The sequence below is a fragment of the Vulpes vulpes genome, chromosome 4 (assembly GCF_048418805.1).
Source record: "Vulpes vulpes isolate BD-2025 chromosome 4, VulVul3, whole genome shotgun sequence".
Taxonomy (NCBI): Eukaryota; Metazoa; Chordata; class Mammalia; order Carnivora; family Canidae; genus Vulpes; species Vulpes vulpes.
Window position 1 is genome coordinate 96,292,568 of NC_132783.1, and position 12,265 is coordinate 96,304,832.

The 12,265-nt window shown below is 40.7% G+C and overlaps 1 protein-coding gene across 8 annotated transcripts in view; it reads right to left on the reverse strand.

The window, feature by feature from the left end:
- Window positions 1-3,279: 3,279 nt before the first annotated feature.
- The window catches only part of SFXN1 (sideroflexin 1), a 39,256-nt gene continuing 30,270 nt past the window's right edge, over window positions 3,280-12,265 (reverse strand). For 4 of the 8 annotated variants that reach the window (XM_072756568.1, XM_072756563.1, XM_072756562.1 and 1 more), the window contains exons 9-12: window positions 11,607-11,679; window positions 10,658-10,707; window positions 10,278-10,325; window positions 3,280-5,880 (exon numbers count right to left, since the gene is read on the reverse strand). In XM_072756568.1, coding sequence (XP_072612669.1) covers window positions 5,851-5,880; window positions 10,278-10,325; window positions 10,658-10,707; window positions 11,607-11,679 — 201 coding nt within the window. In that variant the 3' untranslated portion in view covers window positions 3,280-5,850. The remainder of the gene's footprint in view (window positions 5,881-10,277; window positions 10,326-10,657; window positions 10,708-11,606; window positions 11,680-12,265) is intronic. The other 4 variants (XM_072756566.1, XM_072756564.1, XM_072756567.1 and 1 more) reach the window with 1 other exon arrangement.

Below are 12,265 nucleotides of genomic sequence, written 5' to 3' on the forward strand. Positions count from 1 at the left end.
AACTTTATACTTGTGACAATCGGCTGCTATTAATCTATCTCACAAGAATACAAATCTGAAAAAAACTGTAAAGTCCCCAAGGGGGTGGGCAGCCCCTCTGGCTTAGCAGTTTAGCGCTACCTTCAGCCCAGGGTGTGATCCTGGAGACCCGGGATTGAGTCCTGTATCAGGCTCCCTGCATGGAGCCTGCTTCTCCCTCTGTCTGTCTGTCTCTAATAAATAAATAAATAATCTTAAAAAAAGAAAAAGTTCCCAAGGGGGGGGGGGGGCTGAGTGACTCAGTTAAGCGGCTGCCTTCTGCTTGGGTCATGATCCCAAGGTCCTGGGATCGAGCCCTACATCAGGCTTCCCGCTCAGCAGGGACTCTGCTTCTCCTACCGCTCCCCCTGCTTGTGTTCTGTCAAGTAAATAAACAAAATCTTTTTTTTTTTTGAGTTCCCAAGGGAAAATATATTCTTGTATTTTAGACTACCCCACAGTAGAGCATACTTTCTTTTTTTCCTGCCTAGCAATTTCTTTGGAAACACCCTCCAACCTCCCCCTTCTTCCAACTCCTGCCTGACACATTGCCTCCATATGGCTCCCAGGGGAGTAGCCAGGCCTTCCATGAACCCGACTGTGCTCGTCTGTGGGATTAATTCTTAGAAGCGGATTTGCTTAAGAGGGGGCATGTGCTTTTGTAAGTTTTGATAGATACTGCCAAACTGTCTTGCGGAGAAATCACAGCAACTTGCACACCCACCCGCAGTCATGAGAGTGCCTGTTTCCCAGCGAGATCACCAACAGTGTTGCCAAACTTTCAGCCCTGGGGATCACACATTTGAAGTTAAGCTACAATGTGCTGAGTCAACGTGCACGGTGCCGGGCACCAGGCTAGGTGCTATTTATTAATACTCCCCGGATCCTCACGGGTACCCAGTGTGGGAAGGAGGGTTATTTTCATTCTCCAGATGAGGAGGCTGAGGTTGACATTGCTTTGCCTGCTCAATTCATGGAATGGAGCTGAATTCAACTGCAGCAATCATCAGAAGAGCCACCCAGTCTGTATCAGAATCACTCAGAGGGCTTGCTAAGAACTGTCTGGGCTTTCCCCTAGCCCCCCCTCACCGAGCTTCTGATTCAGCGCTTACGGAAAGGGCCTGAGAACATAGATTTCTAGTTTCCAGTGATGCTGCTGTTGCTGCTGGCGGCTACATTTTGAGAGCCACTGGTTCTCACTCTTACTTTAACCTGGGACTCTTATCTGGATGGAAATGACCTCGCTGACCTACCTTATGTGTGTGGGTGTGTATGTGGGAATGAGAGTCATCTTCCATAGTCCTTTGAATGAACCAAGTTAGGTTTGTGGCAAGTGATTCCACGTCTTCAAGTCTGTTCTCCCACCTTTGAATGGAGAGGAAACCCTTGGGATGAGAAGGAGTGATGTATGCAAAAAAAAAAAAAAAAAAAGGCTGGCCACTTCGGATCTGTGGGGATCGGATCAGTGGGGAAATAGCGGAGTTTGACAGGTCTGGATTGAGATGGTGGTTGGGCCACTGTGTGACACAAGTTGGTGTACTTCGCTGAGCCTCAAATTCCTTCCCTTTTCAGAGATGGGGATATGACAGGCTTCTTGAGGATTAAATTGCCCCAAGTGCTCTTTCTGCTCCTAAAGCTTTAGGGGCAGTGGCAAGGGGGTGACAAGGGGGTGCCTCTGTAACAACGGTTGCAGCTTGGCCCCTGAAAGCCATCCCCTCTATGTCTGTCCAGGGATGATGTTCATTTCTGGCTCCGTTCCCAGAAATTCTTATTCCCTGTTCTTTTCACATCCTGTGAAGACCTCCTCTTTGTGACACAAACTAGGTTCTTTTCTGCAAGGAAATGGGAAGATGCTCTTTGAGACTCCTGGAAAGAGTCTAGTGTGATCTCAGTGATCATGTGGCCCTTGGCTGGTACCAACTGTTCTAGGTGCTGGAGATAGATCAGAGGACAAAAGACATCCCTGCCCTTATAAGCTTCTTGATACTGTGTCCCTCAGTGTGTCAACACTGAGCCTTGATACTTTCTCCGAATCTGGTCGGGGTAAAATATGGGAATTCACAGAAAATTGTTAAATTGATCTTTTGAAATGCGCTCAGTGATGCTCAGACCTCTGGGACCATCCGGACATAGCTACAGCCAGAATTGCTCACACTGTGATGTCCACAGGGCTCCCCAGGGCGCCGGCTATCCTGTGGGTTCTGGTTCAGTAAGTCTGGGGGTGGGGCCCAAAGACTTGCATTTCTAACAAATTTGGATGTTCTGGTCCGTGGACCACACTTGGAGTATCTATGTTTTAAATGATACCTTATATTCATCACTACCAAGCATAACCTTACTTCTCTTCAGCTTTCAGTGAAATTCTGCATACACTAAGGAAAAACTAATTTCATTTGAGTATTCCAGCTGTTCACATTTTTGGAGAGGGCTGAAGGTCTGGGTGTCAGAGCTTGGTTCCCACTGAAGTTTTCAAGTGACAGGGAGTAGCCTTGAGCTTGTACTTCACCACTGGAAGCCCTAGTTGTCTCATCTGTGAGCAAAGACTTATCCTACCTCTGTCTCACTTAGGCAAAATCTTAATTGTTAGACATTTTAAACAGGAGTGATTCGAGTGTCTCCATTTAACCATTTTAATCTGTTATTTTTAATTAGGTTGTGGGTTATCTCTGGGGAAGTTGCTGGGGTTCTAAATCTTACCATTAACACTGATAAACTGGTGTTTTTTTTTTTTTTTAAGATTTTATTTCTTTATTCATGAGAGACACACAGAGGCAGAGACACAGGCAGAAGGAGAAGCAGGCTCCATGCAGGGAACCCGACGTGGGACTTGATCCCAGGACCCCAGGATCACAACATGAGCTGAAGGCAGATGTTCAACCACCGAGCCACCCAGGTGCCCCTAAACTGGTGTTCTTAAAATGTACAACGAGTATGTCTGGAACACATAAATATATGCTGGGCAACCATTCACTGGGTGTTTACTCTGTGCCGGGCAATACGCTAACTGCTGTACAGGGATTCTTTTTCATCTTTATAACGACTCTATGAGGTACATTCGATTACTTTCTCCCAAACCAAAGCAGACAAAACTGAAGGTCATGGGGAATGTCAGTCGCCCAAACATATATTTTAAAAGCGAGTACAACCAAGATTATACCAGCTCTGTCTGACTGCTAGACCCAAGCCCTGGAATACGGTTAACTCATTTGTAACTTGATAAGTTACAGTCACAAAACAGATGCAGCGACATGGACAACCAGGTTAAAATGCTCATCCTTTATTAAGTCTGGTAATAAGGCACTCTCCAATCTTGAGTTAATTGAGATTTTTCTCCATGAACTATGTCAAATGCTAGTTCCACAGTAGAATCGGACAAACAATATGAGAGCAAATTTACCTCACCACCATGTGCAGCGGTGTTCGTTATCAGGACCAAAAGCAGAGTCACACTTCCCCCTGTGCTCATAATAAACATTCCTGGAATTACACTGCGTGGGGCTGTGAGGGGGTGTGTGCTCTGCACATACAGTGTTCACGAAGGTGGAAGACTGGTAGCCACGAACAGGAAACTGCTTCCTGCTGAAGGCATAATACAAATCTATCATTTGTTAGGAGTTATGATGGTACCCAGATATTAAGTCTGAATGAAAGATACCATCGGCTGTGACAAAAACTGAATTACCCTTTACATACAAATAAAAGAGAGAATTTATTTTCATTCTGAGTTTATTAACATTTCATCCAGTTGAACTGAAATAATACATCGATTCCAACACTGGCGAGACACTGTGCTAATACTGAAATAAAAACTGCCAGTCAGTAAACACGCACAATCGTAATTCTTTATAATGTTAATAGAAATATGAATAACTACCCTTATAAGCACTTCCTGTGGACTTTTCTCCAAAAAAGGTATTTCTAAGAGATCAGCAAGACTGCCAATCTTGGTTTATTTGTTCCTTTTTATAAATCATGATTAAACAATACAGTTAATATTTCTATATAAAAGCAGCAAGAGTTGGAAGCTTCAATAAATATGTTTAAAAAGACATATCTCCATATTCATTATCCCTTCCTCGTACATATAAAATTTCAATTAGTTCATCAATCTTCAAGCCAGTTGCTAATTAATTTCTCAATGAAGGTAAAGATTCTAAGATGCAGCTACCAGTTAATGAGGGTGAGGTGGTAAGAATTCTGAGATTAGCTGGGGCAGGAGTGTGGTGGGGGGGCTCAAGTGCTTCATTTTCACATTAATAGCACCCTTTCAGCACCTCATGGAGATCTGACTTGAATTTCAGTCTCTTACCACTTTTTTAAAGAGAAGCATCTATGGCAACAAAATACATCCAAGGCAAGACTGTCATGGGGAAGCTATTTTGCCTCAAATGATTTAAGACAGAAAATCTAAATGAGAAAATTCTGGTGGCACAAAGGAAGACTCAGAGTGGTCCCAAGCTTCAGATCCATTAATCCTTTCAGAGAAAAGAGAAACACGGACACAAGGCACACCATTTTTTCTTTATGAGGAAATTCAGTCTGGTCACATTATCTGGAAAAATCTGTCAAAACTAGCTACTACATTTTTTTCACTTATAAGTCTCTGAATTAACAATTGAACTGAGTGGTCTTCACTCAACAGAACAATCACCTAGCATATACCTTGAACATCTTTGAATTTGAAACCATAATCTGTTACATTAAATATATGTGAAGCTACTACAGACGATGTAAACAGTGGTCCATGGATTCCTTATTTTTAAACAGGGTGGAATGTAATACACAATATTCAAGTAAAATTCATCAGTCACTGATTCACGTACACATTATTTCCTTTTCTTTCTGAAAGCCAGAGATCTATTAGAATGATGAGAAAAGACAGGTAGCTGGCTGGAACTGTGCTCTCATTTCTAAAAAAATCAAACAAACCAGATTCGATCCAGTCATACAGCACTGGTATTGAATATTACTTCCAAAATTTGACATTTGTACATTTCAGTTATTTGATTATTTGATGTAAATAACTGAATATAAAGTCAACAAATGCAAGGTAAGATTAACTTCATAAGAATGTAAAACAATAAGCTTAAAGGTCAACCAAAGAAATCTACCAGCAATATGAATGCATACAGTTGTTGATAGCAGGAATAGCTCATCACACTTGTCTATTATTATTGTGACTTTCAGGAAGTAGATGGAGGAGCTTTTATCTTATAAATTCAAAAGACTTACCATCTACCTTGGGTTGCCCACTGCCCAAAATGGAAGCAAATGTCCTTAATATTTACAATAATTTCTTATAGCTTAGCTTCAAGAGCTTTTGTGTTTTTCCCAATCATTGCTGAGTGATTCAAAACAAGAACAGCATAGCAATCCAGTATTTCAAACAGATTTCCTTTTCACTCACTGATAATCAAGACATATTTATTGACTGTATACTAAACATCTACTCTATGCCTAGCAGTGCTTTTTAAAACTCTGGGTGAGGGCTGGTATATTATCTTTGAAAAACAATTACTATAAAAGCTATAGGAAGGATATTTCTGTAAATCACATCGTGATTCAAATATAAGGGAGCCAAAACAGGTGTCGGGTGCCTGGCCCATACGATACCAGGGACTGTGCTGTAAGTAGCAGCTTGACTCTAAAAGGCTAATGTGGATCTTTAAAATAGCTTTCTGTAACTGGGAGAACCCAGGTCGAACAGGCTTTTCCTCACCAGATTTGCAGTGGACATGATAAGCTGTAGAGTTTCTTCTGCTACTTTACAATCCTTTGTTAAAGTATATGCGTCGTAATTCAGGATAGGTCTCTTGGATCTTGGCTTGCAATTCAGCCTCCAAGCTCGTCACAGACATGGAACTGGGATAAGGGAGAAATGATAAGATTATTACATGGGCAGAGCAGGGAACTAGAATCTGGACACAGCAGAGAAGGGACTACCCCCCCCCCCCACCTCCAATCATGATTGAGATTCTAAGACAGAGTCCTGTTTGAAAAACACTTTCTGTGCCTTCAAAATGAGTGCTCAGTTCCTTTTAGAAAATTCACTGTTGCTGATAATCAAAGAAATGCACCTTAAGAACTCAACAATTATTAAAAGCTTAAAAACTGTTCATCGCTGGGAAGAAGGCAAGCAAGGACACTCTCAGACCCTACTGGTGTTAGGAAATAATGTGTGGTAGTGCTGCTTCCCCAAGGAAAACAATATAGACATTCACCATTAACAAAAAAGACACATTTAGTGGAATTTTTAACACTAAAAATGCACTTGCACTAATATGTTTGTCTCCACTGTATCATACTATATGCTTATTGCAAACCTTTTAGAAAATACTAAACTGTACAAGAAAAATCCAATACTCCTAGTGATACAACACTGACAGATGACCTGTTATAGTCTTTGCTTTATGCATCTAAAAAAAGTACTTGTTCTATATTTTTAAGCTTGCTTTTTTGTTATAGATACACACTTATATAAAAGTATGAAGAAATATTGTTTACTACCAGAAAACCTGGTAACATTTTCATATGTAATTAGTCTTTTAAAAAGAATTGGTCTGTAATATAGTTCAGATGTGAGAAAATATGAAGTTAAAAATAGGATACAGACTTATAAACATATGTAAAAAAATAAAAGAAAAATTGTGAATATATAAAAAACAAGTATCGGGATGCCTGGGTGGCTTAGTGGTTGAGCATCTGCCTTCGGCCCAGGGTATGATCCTGGGGTCCTGGGACTGAGTCCCGCATCGGGCTCCCTGCACGGAGCCTGCTTCTCTTTCTCTGCCGGTGTCTCTGCTTCTCTGTGTGTGTCTCTCATGAATAAATAAATAAAATTTTTTTAAAACAGAAAAAAAAAAAGTATCACCATGGTTATGTTCTACATAGTGGGATGAAGGGTAGTATTAAAATAATGCCAAAGATAATGATGATGCTATGACACACTGATCGTTTCTTGGGCCAGATATTATGCATTTTCATCCTCATGAGAACCCTGAAAGTCAGCTATTATCCTAGTTTTATAGATAAGGAAACTGGAAGGACACCTGAGATTTGACTCAAAAGCCATGCTTTCTCAACTCAAAAGCCATGCTTCTAAGCAACACCTTATATTCCCTCTTGGTCCTATTTTTCCATTGATCTAGAAGTACTCATAATTACTAAATATATTATAAAGACCAACTCTGATTTTGGAATTACAGTTATTCAAACCTTCCTGGATGATGGAGAGACACTCTTTCTCTCTTTTTTAAATCTTCTGGGAGAGTTTCTTTAAAAACTGGAGTAATCTGTTTCCTGACAGTTGAGTAAACTCCACCTGTAAAACCACCTGGTTCTTGTGTTTGCTTTGTACAAATATAAGTTTATTTTTTAAAAATATTTTATTTATTTATTCATGAGAATACACAGAGGAGAGAGAGAGAGGGGCAGAGACACAGGCAGAGGGAGAAGCAGGCTCCATGGAGGAAGCCCGACGTGGGACTCAATCCCAGGTCTCCAGGATCACACCCTGGGCCAAAGGCAGCGCTAAACCACCGAGCCACCCGGGGTGCCCCAAATATAAGTTTAAATAATACTTCAACTTCCTTAATGATATGCCAATTCAGACCTTTTAATTTTTCAGCATTGTTAGTATTTTTCCAGGAATTTGTCCATTTGGCTGTTTTTTGTGTTTTTTTAAAGATTTTATTTATTTATTCATGAGAGACACAGAGAGAGAGGCAGAGACACTGGCAGAGAGAAGCAGGCTCTTCCCAGGAGCCCAATGCGGGACTTGATTCCAGAACCCCAGGATTATGACCTGAGCCAAAGGCAGATGCTCAACCACTGAGCCACCCAGGTGCCCCCATTGCCTCTTTTCAAATCTACTGGAATAATGATGCTGATAATACTCACTTCTCTTTTTAACTCTGCTGTATCTGTAGTTACACCTTTTTTTTCATTCATAATATTGTTTCTTTTGTTGTGACAGACATCACAAGATGATTTTGTTACTATTTGTTACTATTTTCAAATTTATGATAGTCACAGAGAGAGAGAGAGAGAGAGGCAGAGACACAGGCAGAGGGAGAAGCAGGCTCCATGCACCGGGAGCCCGATGTGGGATTCGATCCCGGGTCTCCAGGATCGCGCCCTGGGCCAAAAGCAGGCGCCGAACCGCTGCGCCACCCAGGGATCCCCTTTTTGTTACTTTTTGACCTTAAGTCGGACATTTAGTGCACTGATTTTTAGCCATTCTTCCTTTCTAATATTTAAAGCTATAAATGTCTCTCAAAGCAACACTTTTGCTGATTCCCACAAATTCTGATAAGGAGAGTTTTTTTTATTATTTCCCATGTGCGCAGGAGAATGGATGATTGTGGCATATTTGTACAACGGACTATTATACAGCAGTAAACAGTGAATGAACCTAGCTTGCATACAATAACATGGATGAATCTTAGCTACATGATATTGAATAAAAAAGAACGAGTGGAAGAAGATTATATATGGTAGGACCCCATTGCCTAAAAAGTTCCCAAGGAGGCACAACTAAACTACATGAGAAATAAATATATATATGTAATATGGGACCCCTGGGTGGCTCAGTGGTTAAGCGCCTGCCTTCAACTCAGGGCATGATCCTGGAGTTCCGGGATCAAGTCCTTCATCGGGCTCCCTGCGTGGAGCCTGCTTCTCCCTCTGCCTATGTCTCTGCTTCTCTCTCTCTGTCTCTCATGAATAAATAAATACAATCTTTAAATAAATAAATAAATAAATAAATAAATAAATAAATAAATTTTAAATGAAATTGTATGATAAATATGAAACTCAGCATAATGGTTAAATCTGCAGGAGGGAGGGGTATGGGCTGGGTAGAACCTACAAAAACATAGAATTTTTATTCATGAATGGGCAGTGGGTTCATGGATGTTCATGGTATCATTAAAGTAAACAAAGTAGGGTCATTCTTGGACCAAAAAGGACAGCGTGTAATGAACCAAGGATTAAGAGTAATTCTATTTGATGCAACTGATGAGTAAGAAACAAAAAGAAAAATAAACATATGTATAAGCAAGAAATCAGGAATAAACTTCACTTAAACTGAGGCCTATGTAGGAAGCTCCTTTATGGATTTTCAAATCCTTTAATCTCAACATTATAACAGCTATATTTATTAAGGGCTTACCTTGTATTAGGTGTTCTCAACATTTCACATACACTTTTTCTAAGTCACGGAGTAAAAGGTCAACTATTGGATACTGTTATATACTAGAGAAATAAATTTTTCTTATGTTAAGGCCTGAGATTATGGGGTTTGAACAAGTAAATAAGTATAATTCCTCCTTTTTGGATTTGAGGAAACATGTCTGTATTGGGTTTAGAGAATAGGTTGCAAAGGCCCTGCCCCCTCCCAGAGAGGTATGGCTCTAGGCAGCAAGGGGATCCGAGGCTTCCTCTCCTTAAGATTCAATGCCCTATTTAAGACAAGTAGGAGTCAAAGACTGAAGTGAAAGAGCAGATAAAACGTGGAGTTCTCTGTCAGGTGGAGCGGACCTAATAAAGTTAGTTCCAACACACTTCATTGTCCTTTGAAACCCTAGGCCTTATGGACCATATGTTTGGGGCCTGTTGGCACATGGGGGTATGACCAAGGCAGGACCCTGGGAACCCTTCAACAAAAGCAAAACAAAATGCTGCTCTTGGTGCTTTCATGTCAGATCAGGAAGAGGCTGGAGACCTAGAATTATCCCATGCTGATTTAATGCCCATCGATCTCATTCTTCCATCAAAAGCAGGATTTAAGGGTGGCTTATGATAGAAATACACAGTAAGGATTGGCAGGCAAAAAACTGTAGGAAGAAGGACAGCAAATAAACCAAGCACTGAGAGTAAGTGTATAACTACTGTCCTTGGGGCGGATCTTAAATTCTGATATTTCTGTGTTACAAGCTGCATTTGCCAATGGATTGGATGACAACAGGTCATATTCAAATTTTTTATAAAAGTGAATCTGTGCCAGAGTTAACCTGACTCTTCCAAAAGAATAAAACGTTTTCAAATGTCATGGTGGAGCTGGATAAAGAGAGTTTTGAAATTAAACAGATGTGTGTTTGATTTTTCCACCTCCATCTCTTCCTTTTAGAGACTTGGCTTCATTCATCTTTTTGTATCTTGACTTCCCTACAAATGAAACAGTAACAGCACCTGCATCTTCAACTGGTTTTTAGGATGAAGAAACCTGGTGATCATTCCAAAGAACAGCAAGTACATACCTTTTCTGAGGAAACAAAGCACAACAGAGAGGTGTAGCAAATACCAAACTGGAAAAAAGAAAAGAAAAGAGCAAATCAGAGCCTTTTCAAATGGATGACTTTCAGATTCCTTTTTTACTTTTCTAACAATCCCCTTTCTTTTAAGCATTTTATTTCCTTATAAAAAATGTCCTGTTTGTATACTTTTATTACCAAGGACTGTCAAAATAATTTTTAAAAAGGTTTTTCTTTACCTCTATCTAATTGTTGGAACCATACGTTCCAGATGTTCTGGGATAGTCTCTCATTCAAAACCCTATCCACCCGTTCCTTCACCTTTCATATGCTGTTTATTTACCTTTAAAAAAAGAAATTAATTATATAAAAGTAATCCCACTTACCAAAAGCCAACTAATCCAACTTGAATAGGTGCGCTCATCCATGGGAACCTCTGTATTGAGAAATATATCATTTTGATTATTTTTTATACAGGCTCTTAAAGATCATTTCTTTTACTGTTTAATAGGAAGGAAATTTTCATGTTACAAGATCCAGATTAGTGAAATTTGGGGGTCACACTGCAACAAGCATGTTAGTCCTGACTCCTATAGCCTCCTTGATCTGTCAATGAATGCACATGCAAAGATCAAGTGGCTTCTCAGTTTTTGTCTCTTACACATACTGTCTGGAGATGCAGGGCTCTAAACAGGTAGAGAAATCATTACCATTTAGTTGTAACTCACCTCCTGGCTGAGGAGGCAGTATAGCTCGATGCCAGGGCTTGAAGACAGACAAACCTGAACTCAACTTTCTGCCCTGCCATCTCATTCCAGACTGTGGGAACAGAGGCAGGTAGAGCTCAACCTCTCCAAGCTTTGGTTTCCTTATCTGAAAAACGAGGATCCCAGCAGTTGCCTAAAGTGTGTGGGACATATGCCAGGTAACATTCGTAAAGCACCTAGGACGTTGCCAGAAGCGTAGCAGAAACCTAGCAAAACACTTCCCTCCTCCCCTGCAGCTTCCCTTTCTTGGTTTTAGTTGCTATCAATATGGCTAAAACTATTGCTGGCACAGAAAAATGTTGCCTGTCACTTTTTTTAAAAATGGAAATGAAAGAGTTGATTGGTCTTTTGGAGAATAAGCATTGTTAGATTTTTAGTTTTCAAAAAAGAATGGTACCAGAACATGCAATATGGAGAATGTTGGGATAGATGGTTCTAGAAACAAGGCCCCTGAAACAGTGGTATCTGAGTTATGAACTGGTTGTTATGAAATCAGCCAACTTAGCGCAGAGTCAACTCAAGCTGTTAAAATATCATGATCCCAAAGAAGCTTGCATGAGAGGCGTACCCTGGTCCCTGAGAAGACTCCTCTGGCGAAAAGGTACGTCACACAGGTTAACATGAGGGGAGAGAGGCATATACTAGAGAGGAAGGGAGAAACATCATCAAGAGGGGACAGACCCACCCCTCAAAGGACAGCAAGAAAAAATCATATTGTATTTTGGCCAACTGGCTTCACGTGATGATGGTGGATTTTCATAAGGAGATGTAAATCCTTGTCCTGGCACCTCTCCGACATGTGACATCTGCCGTGGGTGATGGGAAAGCCAACTAAGTACTGAAGGAGATTTTGTAGAGGATGAACTTGAGCCCCTGAGGGTGGCCTTCTTATTTCAAGTGGACTCTTGTCTAAAGCAAACAGGGTTCACCTGTTATCCCAGGGAACAGCTGCAAGTAATCTCAAAGAAGGATGTGTAAAGAGAAAACGAGGCCAATAGTTTCGATGGAAAGGCTCTCAGTAACGACAAGGATCCTAGAGAATTCTGACTTAACGTAAGCTCGACCTCATCCCATCTCCCGACTCCTCTCCGGCACCCCATCCACTTAATTCATCCCTACTTCTTAAATACCACTTAGCCTGAGACTCAGTGAGTGAGCTGTGGTTGTCTGATCTTCCCCTACATACTTACAAACTTAGAATTGTGCAAACAGGAAATTGTAAATAAA